This window comes from Rhinatrema bivittatum, chromosome 16 (genome assembly GCF_901001135.1).
Source record: "Rhinatrema bivittatum chromosome 16, aRhiBiv1.1, whole genome shotgun sequence".
NCBI lineage: Eukaryota > Metazoa > Chordata > Amphibia > Gymnophiona > Rhinatrematidae > Rhinatrema > Rhinatrema bivittatum.
The window spans coordinates 3233109-3256337 of NC_042630.1; the positions used below are offsets into that span (position 1 = coordinate 3233109).

At 43.9% G+C, this 23229-nt stretch overlaps 3 protein-coding genes across 6 annotated transcripts in view; 1 reads left to right on the forward strand and 2 right to left on the reverse strand.

Moving 5' to 3' along the window:
* The first annotated feature begins 1878 nt into the window (after positions 1-1878).
* On the forward strand, positions 1879-9737 carry GABARAPL1 (GABA type A receptor associated protein like 1). The gene is made up of 4 exons (XM_029581003.1): positions 1879-2345; positions 3392-3470; positions 7525-7643; positions 7842-9737. Exons 1-4 carry the CDS (start codon positions 2256-2258, stop codon positions 7905-7907), a joined length of 354 nt encoding a protein of 117 aa, XP_029436863.1. The 5' UTR covers positions 1879-2255; the 3' UTR covers positions 7908-9737.
* On the reverse strand, positions 9688-18841 carry LOC115078224 (claudin-10-like). 3 transcript variants are annotated; one of them, XM_029581002.1, is made up of 4 exons: positions 18414-18841; positions 12260-12384; positions 11352-11541; positions 9688-10030 (listed from the first exon to the last, which is right to left on the reverse strand). In XM_029581002.1, the coding sequence occupies exons 1-4, from the start codon at positions 18631-18633 to the stop codon at positions 9996-9998; spliced, it is 570 nt and encodes a 189-aa protein (XP_029436862.1). In that variant the 5' UTR covers positions 18634-18841; the 3' UTR covers positions 9688-9995. The 3 variants fall into 3 exon arrangements, with proteins under 3 accessions (XP_029436862.1, XP_029436861.1, XP_029436860.1); XM_029581001.1 differs by having other exon boundaries at positions 12223-12384; positions 18447-18839; XM_029581000.1 differs by having other exon boundaries at positions 12223-12384; positions 18414-18835.
* Positions 18842-20690: 1849 nt separating this feature from the next.
* STYK1 (serine/threonine/tyrosine kinase 1) overlaps positions 20691-23229 on the reverse strand; it is a 36661-nt gene continuing 34122 nt past the window's right edge. For both annotated transcript variants that reach the window (XM_029581042.1, XM_029581043.1), the window contains exons 9-10: positions 22170-22266; positions 20691-21764 (exon numbers count right to left, since the gene is read on the reverse strand). In XM_029581042.1, coding sequence (XP_029436902.1) covers positions 21560-21764; positions 22170-22266 — 302 coding nt within the window. In that variant the 3' untranslated portion in view covers positions 20691-21559. The remainder of the gene's footprint in view (positions 21765-22169; positions 22267-23229) is intronic.

Sequence of the window (23229 nt, forward strand, 5' to 3'; positions counted from 1 at the left end):
TGTTCTCCCCTTTGCAAATGTTCTTGTTCTCAAGGCACCGCCTGGACATCTACCCCAGAAGTGACTGTCTGTTGGATCTCTGAAGTCCAGAACTGTTTGTACATCATTTTTGAAAGGCAGACACTGCCCAAAGCTTACCATTAATGTATATCTGTAGTTTTTCATGCCATATTGTCACTGCTGCAGCCACCTAAACTTAATAAACCTCACCTTTGCACTGTGCAAACACCAAATCCAGACTTCAGTTATTTATTGGAAAGTTAATCACTTCCTTGGGGCGGGCGAATACTATGAAAGCCCCTGCAGTTCTGCAAGAGGAAACAGGATGGCAGCAGTGCACCACGCATAGCAGAGCCCGGCCTAAGACCTCCGCAGGGACTAATAGAGAGACGTACAGACAGAAACAGACCCGGGGATGCCCACTCCCACTCATTTCTTTTTGTTCAAGGCTAAGATACTAAGCTCTTTCATGCAGGGACCTCTTCTTACCACCCACATGATTTGTCTTTACAAACTGACAACAGATTTAATATTAACAAGATTTGGTCAAATCTGTACAGTTGCCAGCGTTTGCTGTAAGCTTTCTGGGGAAGGGAACCCCTCCTTGTGGAGATCCTTCCAACCTCTGGCCAGCACCCCATGTTCTTGTTTTCTTTTCTTTTGCTGTATGGCCTTTGTCAGTTGTTCAGGGGCTGCTAGTGTTATCCTTGGGAATAGCCGAGGGGAATTTCCCAATGAGTAAGCTGGTCACAAGACTCCTGTCGCTCTCTGCCAAGCCTGCTCTTGTAATAAACACTGCAAAGGGAAGGGAAGCCAGCCTGGGCAGGAAACTTGCAAAGATCTCCAAAGCTCTCAGGGCTGACAAGAGCAGGGGGAGAATCCAGCAAAATGCGGAGAACCCAGGCGTGAAAATACTAAGGGGCGACGCCAAGAAAATGAAGAGAGTGCAAGGGCTGAAAATAGCAGGAATAGCAGGAAAATAGGGAGGAGGCCAGCAAAATGCAGAGAGTGTAGGAGAGAAAAATACCATGAGAACCACTGACAAAATGCAGAGAGCTCAGGGGCGGAAAATAGCAAGGGAGACTCCATCAAAATGCAGAGAGCATGGGAGCAGGGGCTGAAAATACCAGAGGAGATTCTAGCAACATGCAGAGAGTTCAGGGGCTGAAAATAGCAAGGGAGACTCCAGCAAAATGCAGAGAGCATGGGAGCAGTGGCTGAAAATACCAGAGGAGATTCTAGCAACATGCAGAGAGCTCAGGGGCTGAAAATAGCAAGGGAGACTCCAGCAAAATGCAGAGAGCATGGGAGCAGTGGCTGAAAATACCAGAGGAGATTCTAGCAACATGCAGAGAGCTCAGGGGCTGAAAATACCAAGGGAGACTTTACCTGTTTAAAGTCATTATTCCTAAAGTCCACAGGGGAGGCTTCAGGTTATTTACCACATTTATTTTTGCGAGAGGGAGGGGTAATTTGCCATTAGTGGCCCCTGAGTGGGAATTAAACTCTGTCTTCCCTGGTTCAGAGTCCATTGCATTGACCACTAGGCTACTACTCCACTCCTGCAAAGGGCACTGAAACTAACTACAAGTCCCATCATGCAATGGGGTAAACGCCTAGCTGGCTCAACCTATCCCTCCAGACCCGAGAGCGCCTGGCTGTATTTCTCTGCATCTTTGTTCTGATTATAGCCTCAGCCCCTTTCTTCTTCCTTATGCAAAGAGATTAAGGAAGGGGAGGAGTCACGAAGACATGGGGGGGAGGGCGAGGAGGGGTCCTGGTGGTATTACAAAGCTGCAAGGTTTCATTCAGGAAGATTCCATAGATGTATTTGGGGGAGGGGGGGCCCTTAAATTGCCAGGTGAGGCCAGACATCTTCCTCTAGTACTCCTCCCCTTCTCCAGCCCCCTCTCCTCCCTCAGGAAAGAGGAGGGATTATTGTATGATTGTTAACAGGAAGAGACAGAATAGCAGAAGGAGAAGGACACAGAAAGACAGAGACAGACAAGGCAGAGACGTACATAGAGACAGACAGAGATCCAGACACCTATGTACAGAGAGAGAGAGATGCAGTGACAGAGAGACACAGAGATCAAGACACCTATACAGAGAGAGAGATACAGACAGACAGATATCCAGACACACATATACAGAGAGACATACACACATACATAGGATAATTACCGATCTATACACAGACAGACGTAAAGAGAGAGTCAGAGCGACAGACAGCGCTGTGCGCTGCAGGAGCTGCCATGAAGTTCCAGTATAAGGAGGACCACCCTTTCGAATACAGAAAGAAAGAAGGGGATAAAATCCGGAAAAAGTACCCTGACAGGGTGCCTGTAAGTACCCCAGGCAGCGGCAGAATATTCTGGGGCAGGAGGATGCAGCCTGCAGGGGGATGTCCAGGACTACCATGCAGCTCTGACAAAAAAATGGTTGATTTCTAAAACCCAGGCGAGGGCCAATATGGCCAGGATACAGAAAGAGGAAAGCCCGTGTTTGTCCTTGGTCTTGTGCAGTGAGTCTGCAGAGGGAGGGAGGGAGGGGACTGAGGAAAGGAGAGACAGAGGGAAGGAGAGTGAGAGAAGGAGGCAGAGGACGAGCGATGAGAAAGAGAAATGGAGAGATGGAAACAGAAGGAGACAAAAAGAGAGAGACAGATAGGGAGAGAAATGTTTCCTTACTTGTCAGACAGACTCTGCTGTTTCTTCTGGGAGTCGGAATAATGCAGGAAGATTCCCCGGGAAAGGAGAAGGCTTAAACCCCTCTTCCCCACAAGACCCCTCCTAAAGGTTTTGTGGATGCAGAGTCCGTGTAGGTAGCCTCGGTGTGATGTCCCATGGCATTAAAAAGGGGTTGAGGCGGGGGGTGAGGGGAGCAGACGTTATTCCCTGAGCACCCCCACGTTCCCCAGGGACGTAGGGAACCAGCGAGGCAGAATTTCAGCTGGTAAGACTGGAAGGGGCAATTGTTTGTTATTTGTATGTGTAACCCGAGGACCAGTCCCTGAAAATAACATTTTTTATTCCATTCTTAGCCAGAAATGAATTTGATTTGCCAATGTAAAACAATATTCACCGTGGAGCCTTTCCAGGTCTGCCCGCCTTCTTTCCTATGGCATTTGGATACGGGATTCATGTGTCATAATCATTCCCATGGGATAAAGGGATTTGTGCACATCCATGAACGTGCCACATCACGTTTGCTGTCGAGACGTGGGATGGGGAGGACCTAATTCCCCTTCACCCCCACCCTGTACTTCTTCACGACTGGAACTAAGGATTTTGGCCTCCAAAAAGAGATCCAAACCCAGCTTCAGTGCACCTGATGGAGAATCTCTGTTGACTGATCTGGTAAAGATCCTCTTTATCTCTTTTTCCGGCAGGTCATCGTAGAGAAAGCGCCCAAGTCCCGTGTGCCGGACCTCGACAAAAGGAAGTACCTAGTGCCCTCTGACCTGACAGGTAACCAAGGCTGGACTTAGGAATGTGCATGCAATATAGGCCGTGGGCCTAGGCTGCCAAATTCTGAAGCTGCCCAAAAATTGGAAACTCTCGTCCTGTTCTCTGATTTCCAGGGTCAAAAACCCCCACCTGCAATTTTCTGCCATAGTCTTAAATCCACCCCTGCAAGTACAGCTGCTCCCTTCCTCCAAACAATTCCACTAGAGTTGTGCAGCGAATCGTGATGAATGCAAGCAGCCACCTCCCAGGCAGCCCTCAGTGTCTCAACCCCCACCTGTGTCTCTCATTGAGAGCATACAGCACCTCCTACGGCACATGGGGTGCCTCACATCCTGCATGGATGGCAGCTCACACTCGCTAGGAGTGGCATCTCTAGATGGACACAGTGTCCCCTCTCTCAGTATGATACTCATGGGGGAGCAGCACATTCAGGACATGGCATATCATACTCATGTAACGCCCCCTTCACCACTTACCTCATGGGGCGTTCCTGGGACCGGGACCGACCTAGCGAGAGCCCCCGCTAGGGCAGACTCCATCAGCACTCACTTTCTTGGCGCCTGGTCCCTCCACCTGGAGAAGAAGGTGTAAGTGGGTGAGATTTCCCTCCCTTCACCCAGGAAAACAAATGAGACTATGAACAAGGCTGGCAGTATGTACAAATATATACAAGTTTATCATACTATACAAGCATATACATTTCTACGTGACTATGTTCATCGCTAATAAGATGTCATACAGCACATTTATATACTCCTGGTTATAGTCTCAGGCCACACAACTATATACATTTCTACGTGACTATGTACATCGCTAATAAGATATCAAACAGCACATTTATATACTCCTGGTTACAGTCTCGGGCCACACAACTATATACATTTCTACGTGACTATGTACATCGCTAATAAGATATCATACAGCACATTTATATACTCCTGGTTAATAGTCTCAGGCCACACAACTATATACATTTCTACGTGACTATGTACATCGCTAATAAGATATCAAACAGCACATTTATATACTCCTGGTTAATAGTCTCAGGCCACACAGCTATATACATTTCTACGTGACTATGTACATCGCTAATAAGATGTCATACAGCACATTTATATACTCCTGGTTAATAGTCTCAGGCCACACAGCTATATACATTTCTACGTGACTATGTACATCGCTAATAAGATGTCATACAGCACATTTATATACTCCTGGTTACAGTCTCGGGCCACACAACTATATACATTTCTACGTGACTATGTACATCGCTAATAAGTTGTCATACAGCACATTTATATATTCCTGGTTACAGTCTCGGGCCACACAACTATATACATTTCTACGTGACTATGTACATCGCTAATAAGATGTCATACAGCACATTTATATACTCCTGGTTAATAGTCTCGGGCCACACAACTATATACATTTCTACGTGACTATGTACATCGCTAATAAGATGTCATACAGCACATTTATATATTCCTGGTTACAGTCTCGGGCCACACAACTATATACATTTCTACGTGACTATGTACATCGCTAATAAGATGTCATACAGCACATTTATATACTCGTGGTTAATAGTCTCAGGCCACACAACTATATACATTTCTACTTGACTATGTACATCACTAATAAGATGTCAAACAGCACATTTATATACTCCTGGTTAATAGTCTCAGGCCACACAACTATATACATTTCTACATGACTATGTACATCGCTAATAAGATGTGAAACAGCACATTTATATACTCCTGGTTAATAGTCTCAGGCCACACAACTATATACATTTCTACATGACTATGTACATCGCTAATAAGATGTCATACAGCACATTTATATACTCCTGGTTAATAGTCTCAGGCCACACAACTATATACATCTCTACGTGACTATGTACATCGCTAATAAGATGTCATACAGCACATTTATATACTCCTGGTTATAGTCTCAGGCCACACAGCTATATACATTTCTACGTGACTATGTACATCGCTAATAAGATGTCATACAGCACATTTATATACTCGTGGTTAATAGTCTCAGGCCACACAACTATATACATTTCTACGTGACTATGTACGTCACTAATAAGATGTCATACAGCACATTTATATACTCCTGCTTATAGTCTCAGGCCTCACAACTATATACATTTCTACGTGACTATGTACATCACTAATAAGATGTCAAACAGCACATTTATATACTCCTGGTTACAGTCTCAGGCCACACAACTATATACATTTCTACGTGACTATGTACATCACTAATAAGATGTCAAACAGCACATTTATATACTCCTGGTTAATAGTCTCAGGCCACACAACTATATACATTTCTACATGACTATGTACATCGCTAATAAGATGTCAAACAGCACATTTATATACTCCTGGTTACAGTCTCAGGCCACACAACTATATACATTTCTACGTGACTATGTACATCGCTAATAAGATGTCATACAGCACATTTATATACTCCTGGTTATAGTCTCAGGCCACACAAATATATTCATTTCTCCGTGACTATGTACATCACTAATAAGATGTCAAACAGCACATTTATATACTCCTGGTTAATAGTCTCAGGCCACACAACTATATACATTTCTACGTGACTATGTACATCGCTAATAAGATGTCATACAGCACATTTATATACTCCTGGTTATAGTCTCAGGCCACACAACTATATACATTTCTACGTGACTATGTACGTCACTAATAAGATGTCATACAGCACATTTATATACTCCTGGTTACAGTCTCAGGCCAAACAACTATATACATTTCTACGTGACTATGTACGTCACTAATAAGATGTCAAACAGCACATTTATATACTCCTGGTTAATAGTCTCAGGCCACACAACTATATACATTTCTACAACGTAGCAAGAACATTTAATATTTGGCAATTTGGGGTTGTTGGCCCCCACAATATATCACCATACAGAAGGGACCTCTTGAGTTCCCACTTAATCAAGTGTTATTATTATCCTCCCGCCTTTATCCCAAGTCTCAAACATGTGAAAAGATGCAACTGGGCTGCTGGGCAGTGTTGGCTTAGGGTGGGGGGGGGGGGAGGTCCATTGTATCTAAACCACTGCCATCTCCCGGTCGGTCGCTGGAGTCCACATCCTCCTGGGGGACCTGACAGCCTCCTGGAATGCTGCTGAAATCCAGGCCCTCCTGGGGGACCGCTCAATCTGCGGCTGGGGTCCCCTTGCTTAAGGGAGACGCAGGGTCACCTCCCAATCTGTCACTGTCCTTCAGTGCCTCTCCCTTGATAGAAGGGCTTTTCCTGGCTTGGGTTTATGGCTTATTTAGCGTTCAATGATTCAGGCTCTCCGCAGTCTCAGCTTTCAGTGGTACCCAGCTTGGCTGGGTCATCTTCTCTCAGCCAAAAGGCCAAGACCCAGGCAGGACCATGGAAAGAGAATATGCACACACCCTTCCATCCTGCCTGGCTTTTTTCTTCTTCTCTTTTGTCTGAGAACAAGGTACCCAAAGATCTGACTCCCCATGTTAGTCACGGTGATAATCTGTTTGCTTCCTAGGACTGTTGTTTCAGTACATTTCTCTCATAAATCCCTCTCTCATTCAGAATTCTCCAGTGTAGGACTTTTCCAGTCATAGTTCTGTATGATTTAAAGTGATATTTCACTGCAAGTTACCAACAGCAGTCCAGGCTGCTGTGACATGCAAATTCCCTACCTGAGTCTCTGACTCATCTATTCAATGGTCATTTAATCAACTTCACAGTAAGGGGTCTGGCAACCTTTTCAATCTCATTCTGTGTTTCCTGGGCTGGCGGCTCATTTACATAGCTGCATTGACCTCTTTTTTCCCTGCTGCAGTTCACTTAAATGGTAGCATGCTCTTTACCCCTCTCTCTCTTGGGAGGGGGGGTTTCACTCAGTAAGAGCGATATCTCATGCCCAGAACATGGCACATCACATTCAGCATGAGTGACATATCACATTCAGCACTCTTCTCACTGCTTCTCTCCCTCTTCCTCTGTCTCTCTGCCGTTGCAGTCGGACAGTTTTACTTCCTCATCCGGAAGCGGGTGCACCTGCGGCCTGAGGATGCACTCTTCTTCTTCGTCAACAACACCATCCCCCCAACCAGTGCCACCATGGGTCAGCTGTACGAGGTAAGGCTGTCAGTAGCTTGCGCCTGTTTACCTGACCATGTCCTGCTAGACCTTAGCCCCACAGTTATACTGAACACTGGCTAATATGTATGTATCACTATGTCACACTACCGCACTGTATCATAGGATAGCACTATGCCCTGTCACAGTATAACACTATTTCACTGTAAGTTACCTGTTCATCTCTCTCCTTGTCAGGACAACCATGAGGAGGACTTCTTCCTGTATGTGGCATACAGCGATGAAAGTGTCTATGGGAAGTGAGCTCCTGCCACTGGATGAGAAACATGAGGAGGATTTCTGGCGTGAAAGAAGAGAAAGGGGAGAATAGAGAGGGTCTGGGGGATGATTCACAGCATGAGCAACGTTTCTGTTCTATAAAGACCCATGGCTGCTGCTTTCCACAGTTCCCCATTTTCCATCTGGTCCTTTCCTAGTCCTGTGATACAGCCATGGGTCCCGTTGGCAATCCTTAAAATATCTCAGAAAAAGATGAACTGGAGAATCAGTTTCTGCCAAACAAGCCAAAAAAAATCCAGAATGCATGGTCAAATTATTATTTCATGACTATTGTGCATAATGCTAGATGTACATTTAATCAATGGGGACATAGTTGTAGACAGCTGCATCTTCAGATAATTTCCCTCGTTGTAGAAGGCCAGCACACTGTATAAGGGCAATTACTCTGGTTGCTTCATTAATTTGATTAATGATTAGTCTATAAGGATATGGGAGAAACCACACACCCACATTCTCTGCATTCAGTCAATTCCACAGTGCAATGAACAAAATAATTCCTTCCTAACCTGAAATATGGTAATCAACTTATGTCCCTAAATTACCATTCTTCCCAAGAGATGAACTGTATCATTGTACGCACCTCCTACAGCTTGCAGAACTCTGCTCCTCTGGTGATGGAACTTTCTTCCCTCAAGACTTTAGAAAATGGAATTTGGGCAAAAAATTGCAAAAAGATATTTAAAAAAGCAACTTTCTATAGGGGTAAAAGCCTGGTTTCTGCTGCCATTTGGACTGCAGAGCTCCGATACCTTTCTAGCATGAGATGGAGCTTGCTGCATGGAAGTTGTAGCTGATTAGCTGTGTTTCCAGATATTGGGAAGGCCTTTTGGAGCAGGTGGCCAAAAAGTGCACACCTTTGGATAACACTCCCTTGCCCCTCTGATCTTGCGTTCAAATGTTGCCTTTTGCTGAAGACATTTTACCTCATCTACATTCCTGCAGATATATTTTAATGTTAATGAAGTTTTTGAAAGCTCCTCCTTAGCTCCTCCTGTTGTTATGATTCTGAGAAATTTGGGGAGAGGGGAGAGTGCTGTTGTGCAGATCATACTCAAAACCCCCAAGAAGACATCCTATTAATACATGTAATGCATGACTACAGCATAGCCTCAGGGAAGGAGATTTTTGAAACAGGGCATAGCAAAATAATATAAAAATATAATATATCAAATATGTTAGGGGCACAGTAAAGAATGGGGACCTATAAATTAGATAAAAATATGAAATAGAAATAAGAACCTGGCGTCTTGTTATTTTGAGAAATGTAGCTAGTACTGCTGCCGTTGAGGTGCCACGAGAGATGACTCTTATGGTCTACAAGAGTCATACTCCAGATCTTAGTTTAGATAGAAGCACCCGTCTTCTCTCCTCCCAGAACGGTATATCATGATATCTGTAGGCATATATTTTGCTAATGAATTCTCCCTTCTCCACAGGGCTAGCCAAGAATACAGAGTGGCTAGAAGGGGGAGGGGCCTTCTCTGACAATGGAGGCCTGTGTGGGAGGAGCTGAAGGACCTCATGAGCAAATGTGCAGAGAGCTAATCACTGATTAGTTGCAGCTCATGATACCATCTTAAAGTTGTTGTTTAAACTGTTGATGTTTTTTCCTATGTTTGTTGGTGTCTATATATGTACATAGAATTATTTTAGCTCATTTCTTCTCTTTCATCAAAAATAATTTGTAAGAGACATTTCTGATTCCTGCCATCTGTTCTGTAAATGAATGTGGGACACTGTCTTGTAAATCAAAAAAATTAGTTTTATTGTGTGAAATAAAGATTAAATAAAATACATGTGACTTCTATAAAAAGGTGTTGGAGATGGCTGTTGCCCGCTCCTGATACGATACAGATGTGAGCACGTTTTCTGGTTACAGCCTGGGCAAGGGTGGAGATCTGGAGGTGTGAGGCTGAGGTGGAGAAAATGCAGCCAGGGCAGGAACTGGAACCCTCCAGCGTCAAACGTAGGCATTTTTGTCAAAGTGTCGGGGAAGGCCTGGACCCGTTTTCCGATCTATTCCGTGGTCTGGATCCTTGCGTCGAGATGACTTTACAGAGGCGGCTCCGTTGTAGGAGTATCCCATCCTGAAATGTATTCAAATGCACACACACATACAGTACATATGCACATAATGTAATTATTACTGGGATAAGAGACTGAAACTCATGAGTCTAATAAGCGGCTCCATCACTGTCTGAGTATGATCTCAGGGGACTCATTGTCTCCCTGTGCCTCAGCTCTAATCTCTGGCTCTATCCTTGACGCTCTGTGTGTATAACTTAAGGAGACTTACTGTCTCCCTGTGCCTCAGCTCTAATTCCCGGCTCTGTCCCTGATGCTCTGTGTGGAACCTTGGGGTAAGGGAAGGGAGGATTTCACTGTTTCCCCTGTAACTCAGTTCTATCACTGACTCTGTGTGTGTGTGTGTGTGTGTGTGTGTGTGTGTATGTGTGAGAGAGACCTTAGGTAATTCACTGTCTCCCTGTGCCTCAGCTCTAATTCCCGGCTCTGTCCCTGATGCTCTGTGTGGAACCTTGGGGTAAGGGAAGGGAGGATTTCACTGTTTCCCCTGTAACTCAGTTCTATCACTGACTCTGTGTGTGTGTGTGTGTGTGTGTGTGTATGTGTGAGAGAGACCTTAGGTAATTCACTGTCTCCCTGTGCCTCAGCTCTAATTCCCGGCTCTGTCCCTGATGCTCTGTGTGGAACCTTGGGGTAAGGGAAGGGAGGATTTCACTGTTTCCCCTGTAACTCAGTTCTATCACTGACTCTGTGTGTGTGTGTGTGTGTGTGTATGTGTGAGAGAGACCTTAGGTAATTCACTGTCTCCCTGTGCCTCAGCTCTAACTCCCGGCTCTGTCCCTGATGCTCTGTGTGGAACCTTGGGGTAAGGGAAGGGAGGATTTCACTGTTTCCCCTGTAACTCAGTTCTATCACTGACTCTGTGTGTGTGTGTGTGTATGTGTGAGAGAGACCTTAGGTAATTCACTGTCTCCCTGTGGTCAGCTCTAATTTTCATCTCAGTCCCTAGCGCTTTTTCTGAGACCTCGGGGGAGTCACTTTATCTCTGTGCCTTAGCTATAATCCCTGGCTTTGTCATTGACTCCCTGTGTATGCTGGAGTGAGTCATTTTTTCCTAATGCTCTAATGTATCCTACTCTTAACAGGGTGATAACCATGGCTTTCTCACTGTATGAAAATAGGCACTATCAATTCCACCTCAGCTATGGTTGCAGGATAGATTTGCAAGCATTTGTTAACAAAACAAAATCTGGATTTGGAAAGGAAATGCTTTATAATACTGAATTACTGCTATTTTGCAATGTCACTCCTTTCACCTCCCCCTGGATTTATTTAGTGCTTTTCCATAGCACTAATCAGTATTAGCAGGATAAATAGCATTACCTGGGACCCCCACCCTCCTCCAACATGGAGAAGCAGAAGGCGGCGCCACCAACAATGCACAGTGAGGAGCCTGCCCAGCCGATGAAGAGCGCCGCGCCCAGCTCATACTTCTGCGCCAGGAAGGTCGGGTCAAAGAACTCCGAGGTGATGCGGTGAGCATAGAGGGAGACCCCAGACATGGCACAGAGACCTGCATGCGGAGGGTAGAGGTAACATTAACAGTACTTCAGTTCCTGGATGGACTCCATGCATGTAACAGCACATGCCGTAGATCAAGGAGATGGCCGGGTATAGGCCAACAACAGCTAAGGAACTTTTAATGGGGGGGGGGGGGGGGGGGGGGGTGTCTAAACAATTTGGGGAAGGTGCTCCAGATTTTAATATGATGTCTGAACATCGCAGACTTTTTATCTGCACAGACACTTGATCTTTGAACAAAAACTGTGCAAGTACTGGTTGATTGATGATCATGTTGGTTTGTGCGGGCTGAAATGTAGGTGCAGACTTTGTCTATAGTCACCTTATTGGAAATATATGCCAAAATGTACTGAGTTCTCCAAGTATGACTACTGCACTGTGTGTAGAAAGCACGCATACAATTTCACACACTCCTACCATGGATATGCACACAAAGATATGCACGTCCAGAGGTACATGCACAGACATAGTCTGTCCTCTCTGTCTTGCCCTGTTTGTCTCTCTCTGACTGGCCTTTCTTCTCAGTCTCTTCCTCTCTTTCTTTCTCTCTGTCTTGCTCATCTGTCTGTCTGTCTGTCTCTCCCTCTCTCTGCCTTGCTCTGTCTGTTTCTGTCCTCCCCTTTGGATCTCATGCACCTTACCCTCTCTTCCAGAATTCCTGCTCTTCACTCACCACAGAATATGAATACGATTCCGGCAAAGCAAGTCACCTTGGCTTTGGTGGAGTCTGAGCCCCCAATCTTGGTGCATTTCATCCCCACCAGGGCAAAAATGGAGCCAAAGAACCCCAAACTGACGGCAGCAATCATCAGACCTCTGCAGGCTTGGATATACCCTGGACAAAACAGAGAAAGAGACATTCCAGACATAAGAGAGATTTCATTCTAGTAACACAGTAGTTGATGGTGGTAAAAGATCAATTTGTCCATCCAGTCTGCTCAGTTATTCCTGACCACACTGCAGAGATATATCCCAGCTGTAGATGTTTAACCGCGTGCAGGATATCACTGCTTTGCCAGTCAGCTTTCTTTTATTCCTCATAGGTTCTCCACTGTCCTAGATAGATGGGGAAAAAGCAAGGGCTAAATTCTTACCACATAAGAACATGCCATACTGGGTCAGACCAAGGGTCCATCAAGCCCAGCATCCTGTTTCCAACAGTGGCCAATAGGGATGTGAATCGTGTGCCATATCGTCTTAACGATTGAAATTGTGTGGCAGGAGAAGAAAATCGTGTTTGGCACGATTATTTCGTTGAAAAAATCGTTAAAAATCGTTTTTTCCGATTAGTGCGCACTAACTCCCAGTTAGTGTGCACTAACGGGAGTTAGTGCGCACTAATCGGAAAAAACGATTTTTAACGATTTTTCAACGATTGTTAAGATGATATGGACCGGTAGCCAGGTCAGTTAAGGTCAGTTTAGGAATGAATATGTATTCCTATTGGCTGCCCTCTTATTTATTCATGTTACCAAGGTTCCCACTGACAGTATATGGGGGATGGGAAATGGAAACAGTTGGTAGCTTGACAAAAAAAGTAATGTGATCAGTCAATGTGACTAGAACTTGTGCCCTAACCCTGATACCAGGGGTGTTGTGATCTTCATGTACACACAGTGCCCTATCCCTATTAATACCAGGACTGTTGTGATCTTCCTGCACACAGTGCCCTAACCCTGACACCAGGGGTGTTGTGATCTTCCTGCATGCAGTGCCCTATCCTGCCTGCATTAGTGAGAGGCTGGCTTCACAGACAGGGGGGAGCTGCCTGACTGTAGTAGATTGAATAAAGATCTGATGTTTCTGCTCTCCTCACACCAAACAAAAGCAACACACAAGCAGAGAAGCCCTTCTTATAAAGTTGAGCTAGTGAGTTAAGTAGGAGGAAAAGTAAACATACTGGTGGCCAGTGTGGCTACTTAAAAAATACAATTACCAACAATCAATTACCACATATATCTGAACTGTGTATAATAGTTCCAGCCAGGACCACCTTTCTAAAATGCACAGTGATTGGCAAATTCAACATGCACTAGCATTTCACATGCCTGCTAACAAAAATAATAAACAAACAAGTTCTAGTCACATGAGTGATGATCATCACATTACTTTTTTTGTCAAGCTTCCAACTGTTTCCATTTCACATCCCCCCAACCATTACCTCAGTGGGAACTTTGGTAACATCAATAGATAAGAGCACAGCCAGCCAATAGGAATACATATTCATTCCTAAGTGACCCTTTACTGACCTGGGAAGTGTCAACACTTTGTTTCATTTTCTGTTGGTGTTCGTGAGTTTCCAGTTCCATTTCCCATCCCCCCAACCATCACCTCAGTGGAAACCTTGGTAACATCAATAGATAAGAGGGCAGCCAGCCAATAGGAACACATATTCATTCCTAACTGACCTTTACTGACCTGGAAAGTGTCAATTTGTATCATTTTCTGTTAGTGCGCACTAATGGGAGTTAGTGCGCACTAACTCCCGTTAGTGCGCACTAACACGATTTAACGATTTTTAATGATAAATCGTTAGAATTTCTATTGTATTGTGTTCTATAACGATTTAAGACGATATTAAAATTATCGGACGATAATTTTAATCGTTGAAAAACGATTCACATCCCTAGTGGCCAATTCAGGCTACAAGTACCTGGCAAGTACCCAAACACTAAGAAGATCCCATGCTACTGATGCCAGTAATAGCAGTGGCTATTCCCTAAGTAAACTTGATTAATAGCCGTTAATGGACTTCTCCTCCAAGAACATATCCAATCCTTTTTTAAACCCAGCTACATTAACTGCACTAACCACATCCTCTAGCAACAATTCCCGAGCTAAATTGTGCATTGAGCGAAAAAGAGTTTTCTCTGATTAGTTTTAAATGTGCTACTTGGAAACTTCATGGAGTACCCCCTAGTCCTTCTATTATCCGAAAGAGTAAATAACCTATTCACATCTACCCGTTCTAGACCTCTCATAATTCTAAAGACCTCTATCATATCCCCCCTCAGCTGTCTCTCCTCCAGGCTGAACAGCCCTAACCTCTTCAGCCTTTCCTCATAGGGGAGCTGTTCCATCCCCTTATCATTTTGGTTGCCCTTCTCTGTACCTTCTCCATCGCAATTATATCTTTATTGAGATGCGGTGACCAGAATTGTACACAGTATTCAAGGTGCGGTCTCACCATGGAGCGATACAGAGGCATTATGACATTTTCCGTTCTATTAACCATTCCCTTCCTAATAATTCCTAACATTATGTTTGCTTTTTTGACTGCAGCAGCTCACTGAACCGACGATTTCAATGTGTTATCCACTATGATGCCTAGATCTCTTTCTTGGGTGGTAGCTCCTAATATGGAACCTAACATTGTGTAACTACAGCAAGGGTTATTTTTCCCTATAGGCATCACCTTGCACTTGTCCACATTAAATTTCATCTGCCATTTGGATGCGCAATCTTCCAGTCTTGCAAGGTCCTCCTGCAATTTATCATAATCCACTTTTGATTTAACTACCCTGAATAATTTTGTATCATCTGCTAATTTGATGACCTCACTCGTCGTATTCCTTTCCAGATTATTTATAAATATATTGAAAAGCATGGGTCCATGTACAAATCCCTGAGGCACTCCACTGTTTACCCTTTTCCACTGAGAAAATTGACCATTTAATCCTACTCTCTGTTTCCTGTCTTTTAACCAGTTTGCAATCCACGAAAGGACATCGCCACCTATCCCATGACTTTTTAGTTTTCTTAGAAGCCTCTCATGAGGGACTTTAAATGCCTTCTGAAAATCCACATGTTTATTAACCTCTTCAAAAAAGTGAAGCAGATTTGTGAGGCAAGTCTTCCCTTGGGTAAGTCCATGTTGACTGTGTTCCATTAAACCATGTCTTTCTATATGCTCTGAGATGTTTATCTTCAGAATACTTTCCACTATTTTTCCCAGCACTGAAGTCAGGCTCACTGGTCTATAGTTTCCCGGATTGCCCCGACACCCTTTTTAAATATTGGGGTTACAATGGCCACCCTCCAGTCTTTAGGTACAATGGATGATTTTAACTAATAGATGTGAACTTTCATTTTTTAGTTCCTTCATTACCCTAGGATGCATACCATCTGGTCCAGGTGATTTGCTACTCTTTATTTTGTCAATCTGGCCTACTACATCTTCCAGGTTCAAAGTGATTTGCTTCAGTTCATCTGACTCAACATCCTTGAAAACCATCTCTGGAACCAGTGTCTCCCCAACATCCTCATTAGTAAGCACGGCAGCAAAGTATTCATTTAGTCTTTCTGCTTGGCCTTATCTTCCCTAAGAGCACCTTTAACCCCTCTGTCATCTAATGGTCCAACCGACTCCCTCATAGGTTTCTTGCTTCAGATATATTTTTAAAAGTTTTTATTATGAGTTTTTGCCACTATGACCAACTTCTTTTCAAATTCTCTCTTTGCCTGTCTTATCAATGTTTTACACTTAGCTTGACAATGCTTATGTTTTATCCTATTTTCTTCAGATTGATCCTTCTTTAAATTTTTGAAGGATGTCTTTTTTGGCTAAAATAGCCTCTTTTACTTCACCTTTTAACCATGACGGTAATCGTTTTGTCTTCCTTCCACCTTTCTTAATGTGTGGAATACATATGGACTGCGCCTCTAGGATTGTATTTTTAAACAATGTCCAAGCCTGTTGAACACTTTTAACCTTTGCAGCTGCACCTTTCAGTTTTTTTCTAATTATTTTCCTCATTTTATCAAAGTTTCCCTTTTGAAAGTTTAGTTTTAGAGCTGCAGATTTACTTATTGTCCCCCTTTCAGTTATTAGTTTAAATTTGATCATGTTACGATCGCTATTGCCAAGCAGCCCCACCAACCGTTACCTCTCTCACCAAATCCTCTGTTCCACTAAGAATTAAATCTAAAATAGCTCCCTCTCTTCTTGGTTCCTGAACTAATTGTTCCATGAAGCAGTCGTTATTCCACCCCTGAATAATGCACCCAAAATCAATGTAATTATAGAAAAAGAACAAGTGTTCTAATTGAATAATTTAAAATTTCAACACAATGAATTTTCCCATACACTTTAAAGTGAGTGTCACCTCTATAAATGATCTTCAAATAAAATATTATTTAAGTGAAAAAAAGGCTAGCTCATAAAATCCCAACTCCATTAAGTTTTATGAGACCAAGGTGGCTGGAGAGATGACTGTGGGAGGTCAGAAAGCAGTCAGGGCCAGTGGAGTCTGGGAAGGTGAAGGTGGTCTGTTAGGAACATGGGGGTAACTTGTATGGAGCTGTAGTTAGTTACTACCTTAGGAAACTTGTTGCGAAGGCTGAATGGAACCTTTGGTCTTTTTCTGCCATCATTACTATGTTACTGTGTTAGATTGCAGCCAGAGCCAGACAAGGTCAGAGAAGTGAGTGGAGAGGTAACTGAAGGCTTCAATCTTTTGGATACATTACTGGGATTTCCAGAAGCTGAGATCCCCTTATCCCATGAAAGAGTTACTACCTGCAAACTTTTGCTCCCTGACTGCTATAATTTAGTGAGGCTATTTAGGTGTTAATTAACTCATTAAGGTGCTGGTGAATGGGGCAATTAACCCTGAGGAATCTATAAAGCATGATTTATGGACTCTCTCCCAGGGAGAGCAGGAACACTCCTATACCCAGAAAACTAGAGGGAAAAGCAAGAGGGTGAGAAAGGAGACCTGCTCTTTCTTCAGATCGGGATCAGTGTGCCTAGGCTCATTAAAGGAGACCTGCCTTTTCCTCCAGCTGGGGTCAGTGTGTATGTAGGAGTCTGTGTAAGACAAGCAATCCTTGTTACAAGAACACTCTCCTTAGAAGATCCTCTTTCCACAGCTCCCACCACCATAGGGTGTCCCACTGAAGTGGTGGTATTGCCTGTTTATAAGAACTGTTCCTTCATAACAATAACTTTAAGACCTTGAGCACATGTTGCAAATAATTTCCTTGAATCATAACATACATATCTTTTCTAGAGTAAATCCCCAGTAGATGCTAGATTGAATGAGCTGGATATGCATACATAGAAGAGACACAGCATGGAGAATATTATTCTAATAAGAATTCATTCTAGAGTACCATTCTTTCTGGGCATTCATGAATTTCTGACTCTCCCCTCTCCCACCATGATTAAAGTCTCCGCATAAGGATGATCCCTGTGGGTGCTGTCCTTACGGGACTCTGCCTGGCTCCCATCTGCCTCCGTTTCCTGCTTGTGCACCACTTTTTCACTCACTTACTAAAGGGTGGCAATGGAAAAAGAAGCTCAGGGTGTGAGCTGCACTACCGGTATGAAAGTGTTCTTGTGATGTTGACAAACCCTATGTAATCCGCTTTGCAGTGCCTGAAAGACAGAATAGGAATAGAAAATAATGATTTTTCCTTCTGCTCCTCAACTCTACCTCAATGTACAGTTTGCTGGACACTCAGCTCCCGCAGAGAAGAAATGAACACTGTAGCCTTGGAGGTACCTGTTCTGTACACAACTAGCCTGGCATCTCCCACTGACACTCCTTGTGACCTTGGAAAATTACTTCATCCTCCATTGCTTCAGGTACTAACTTAGATTGTAAATTCTCTGGGGAAGGGATTTATCGTACCTGAATATTTCTCCCCATTGTACAGCACTGCATATGTCCAATAGCACTATAAAAATTGTAAGTATTATTATTATCATTAAGTAATGTCCCATTGTCCGGCAACGTCACTTTCAGCTAGAATGCATCCTGAGGTTTCCATTCCATTGCTGCCCTGCTGGATCCCAGCATGCAGAAAAGCGACTGAAACCAGTAAAAGGGATGGCAGACTGAGAAATGCCCTCCTACATACCCTCTAGGGCCAGCATGGAGGGGAAGTCCTTACAGTTGGAGACTCCAGTGGAATCAGTCACGCAGGTCTTCCAGAGGTTGGACCAAAAGGTGGCTGTAGTAATGACCGTGCCATCGATGGAGGAAACCTTCCAGTAGTCAGTAGGCAGGGTGGAGCAGACCAGTACCCAGCCCGAGACAGCGAGGAGAAAAGCCAGGATTTCACAGGTCATCCGAGCCATTGCTGGAACCAGAAGCCTATCTCGAAGGCTGTTGAGATTTACATGGGTTTCCTTAAAGTCCTGTGTCCTTCAGTGACTGCCCGCCTTCTGCTGGAGGGAGGTGGTGATGATGGTGGGGGGTAATGAAGGCTGGTTTCCAGCCCTTTCTCTTTTCCCCTCCCTCCATCATACAGGGCTGGATCACTTTGAAATAGGTCTCCACACTCCATTAGGCAGGGAGGAAAGGGAAATTAGGGAGAGTATACTGTGTGCTTGTGGGCATGTCTGTGAGACAGTACATGAGTCTACGTATATGTTGTGTATGATGATGGTGTATGTGTGTGAGTCTGTGTTAAATATAATTGCATTACGTCAGGATCTCAAAATACCCTCCTGCCTGCTTTTGTGTTTGATTCTTTTACTCTTATCTCTAGTTCTCCTTTTTGGGTTTTGTCTCAAGAGATTTTTATTTCTTAAATTATGACTTTGTTAGAGAATGAGTGTGAAGTTTTGTATTCCGACTGCACCAATCCATCTCTCCCTTTCTCTCTCCCCTTCCACACCGATATAATCTTTGGCATCTCCTGGACAAAGCTTTTGATGAAGGGACTGGTGACAGCAGGCAAAGGTCATTATGCCCTCTTACTCCCACAGATCAGCTCCATTCTCAGTCTCTGTTTTTTAAATGCATTCGCTCCTTGGCCCAGTTCTTGTGTCTCCCACACTATCCAGAGTTGCTGTCCTATTCCTGGAGTTTCCTTAGATCTTTCGACCTCTTTGGAGAATCCCTATAATACAGCTGTGATCTAGTGTGGCAGTGAAATATCTCAGAGGAGGGTTGCAATAGCTGGATCCCCTCAGCCAGTGAGTGGCATTTTCTTAGGCCACCTCTAGTGCCTGTACTGCCAACTTCTGGACAGTCTGAATGGGCTAATTGGTCTTTATCTGCTGTCATATATTATGTTACTCTGATTTCAAAGGCAAACAAAATAGCCTTTGAAATCCATAATGCAATGGGGAGGCAAATGCAAAACCCGATCTGGCCTAATACCTGTAAACTGGGCTGGGTCACTTGGCAGCTCTGTGAATCTAACTCACGCCTCTTTAGTCGCTAATTAACTCATTAAGGGACGATTAACCACCAGGAATCTATTAAGCTTATGCTGAAGTTGAACTCCCCTAAGGTTTATAGCCTAAACTAGGGGAAGGTGTTAGGAGGAAGGGCTTGATTTAAAGGGAAAGGAGGGGAGACTTCCCTGGTATGGAAGCCTTGGAATCCCTTTTTTAGAGAACAAGAAGTAAGCCTTGGAAATCAGAAAACAACTTGGGCTAAAACTCACGTTTTTGGTAATGCACAGAATAATCAGACCTTGAATTTTCTAATTGAAATTATAAGACCAATTATTCGAAGTGAAATGCTTCCACTCACTTTATTTGTTTTGGTTTTTAAAATTTATTTTTACCTTTTGAATGAAGGAGGACCTCAGCTGTGAAAGCTGGAACCCCACAGATGGTATTAGCAGTGGATTCCCAAACATTGGCTCTGGAGAGAGAGGCTGACTGACTTGTTATCGAGACAGCTGTTCCCCTCTTGACAAGGGAAAGGAAGAACCAACCAGGCTGGAATAATGAGTTCATTTCCACCCCAGCAGCCCAGCTAAGAGAGCTCTTTCTTCCGTTCAGTGAGAGGACAGTTTAATTTGAAGGCAGACGGTGCTTGACCCTGGCATGCAAAATCTGAGCCCAGTACTGGGGGATGTTGTAGGGCGAGGGTAAGCCCACTACCCCTTCCCCACCCCAGGATGCATCCCTAGACTAGAATCTTGAAGGCACATCTCAGCTCCTGCAGTGGCACTGCATGGCCAGCAGGAGGCACCAGTGATCGCATTAAGTATCGCAAATAATCCATAAGATTGTTGGTTTCCTATTTACATTTTAATTAAAACTTCATTCAGCTGCTGACAGACAACAAAGAAAAAATAAACTTTTCCCTTTTTCTGTACACAATATCAGTTCATAAAATATGAAAAACATCACTGCAAGAACTCAAATTCAGGGACAAAAATGAGCTAAAAGTAAGTGAATAATTAACATTTTATTTTCTTTTTCTAAGCACAAGAGGCAGGAAGAAGTGGCCTCTGAGGGAGAGGAAGAAGCAGGGAGAACAGGTGGGATTATGGGAGGGAGAGAGGGGCATCATGAGACGCAGCAGAGAAAGAAAGCATTGGGGGAGTTTGTTAGCCTGAATTTTAGCTCAAACATGCACCTACATCAGAGCAGCAAGTTGAAAAAGAAATCCTTCATATTCAATCAGTTGAAAGGGTTATTTCAACCTCCCAGCAGAAGAGCAGCCGCTAATTTAATTTTCCTCACAGTGGCAAGGTCATGAGGATATTCTCCTCATTGTAAACAAGCATCAGTGTGCCCTGCACTCCTGCTGCATCGCCTCCAGGTTGTTACCACAGTAACAGAATCATCCTGGTATTCCCACGGTTGTTATTCTGACAGTAGCAAGGCCACAGTGTTATTCCCATCACAACGAGCAGCTGGATCTATTTACTGAAAAAGTAGTTCCTAGGGAACACAAACCATCTGCTCTGACCAGAAAGCCCAAATCCCAGTCTTACAAAGTGTCAACTGCTGAGTTTCTTCAGCACACTTTTGCATCAGTTAAAGGTTTGAAAAAGCCCAATGCAAAGAAACACCAGGGCGGAGGATGCCAGTAAACGAAGGGTCCACCAATACCTCCCAGAAGCAGGAGGCATTTTTAACTGTAATTCTTTATTTCACTACTCCAGTGCGCTGTGCCTCAGCTGAACATGGCATCTCCACCAAAATTATTTACCAAGAAGTAGGAAGTGGTGAGGAAGTCTCTGGCAGTACACGGGGAAAAGAGCTGTCAGGAGAACCAACTGCCTCTTGAATCTCCACCTGTCCCTACATTGCTTCAGAGGATGGTGTAGTCATTCACCAGGGTTGAGGGGTCGACGCCGGCCACATGAGCATACAACTCTGGGACCACCAACTCGGGGACCTGCAAAACCATGCGATCATTGGCGGACTTCATCCCTGCCTGCAGGCGCTTGCGCAGATCAGGCAGCAAGGGGCGGTTTTTCTCCTTCCAGGCCCAGCAGGCCTTCATAATGCCATACCTGTGAATTGGAATGGAAGATGGATCAATGGGAGGTCAGCAAGGGTCAAACCAAGAGATGGTGCAGGAGAAGGTCAAGGCTGTGGGGATTCCAGTCCCTGGGCAAGATTCCAGTCACATTATGAGGCAAGATTTACAGAGACGTTCTCGTCTAAAAGCTACACAGAGGTGTGCCTCTTATTGCTAAAGATGCATCAACTCTTATTTATATTTTACCAATACACATGGTGAAGAACATCAGGTCATATGTAAATATATTTAAAAATTACCATCTCTCAGCTGAACTCTTTATCAAGGGGTCAGTGATCTTTTGCGTTGCAAAAACAATTTTGGAAGTATATTCATATTTTTAGGAAGTCACACATGATAAGAAGGGGACAATTTTTAACAGACAGTGACTACTCACAGCCCTGGCTGGCATGAGGAGGGTCTCGCCATGATGTACCCTCTCTGAAGATGCATCAGAATATCGGAGGGGGGAATTTCGGGATATGGTGGGGCTCCTGCAAATTAAGGCAGGAAAAGAGTGAAACATCAAGATAGCACTAGAAGTACGCATTTACCTAGCCCATAGAGCAACTCGGAGCGGAGAATGAGGAGAGAGGGACTTTGCAAAGAAGCACTCTGAATCTCACGGGCTCATATAGAAGTGTTCAAATCTAATGCAAAGCAGGAAGCCAAACTTTCTACATTTATTTGTTTGTTTGTTTTTATATACCGGTGTTTGATCTGAAATATCACATCGGTTTACAGTGCAACTGGGGTTCTAAGAACATAAGAACATAAGAAATTGCCATGCTGGGTCAGGCCAAGGGTCCATCAAGCCCAGCATCCTGTTCCCAACAGAGGCCAAACCAGGCCACAAGAACCTGGCAATTACCCAAACACTAAGAAGATCCCTAACACTAAGAAGGCTTCTTATTTTACATTGTAACTTCATATTATTTCTTACAGTATATTTTAAAATGAAACGGGAGCAACATTATATCCTACAGAACATCTTACAGTATAACAACATAATACAATATAACTTATGATATATTATAATATAACTTCCAGTTTAGAGTAGCATAGATAGAGTATAGCGATTTTGACATCGAATAGAACAAGTGTCTGCAGATTGCCATAGTGGAATTTGCAAAGTTTAATAAGGTCATTCAGGTGGAGATGAGGTTGGTTATTGCTATGCATTGCATATGTGTGTGTTAATAGGGAATCAAGGAAACCCTTGTCCTCTTACCCCTGCAGATTGTATATTCTCTTTATTTTAATTTTTACTGAGCCACGTCAATGCAGAGTGGCCATGGAATGAAAAACTTTGTATGTGTTCCCTCTGAGGCTGAAGACATCAGAAAACAGGACAGTGACGGTCTTACAGCGTCAGATAATGGCCCAGCGATGGCCGTGGGTGAAAACATATCACAAGGTCTGGACTCCACTGCCAGCAAGTAGCAGCACATACTATA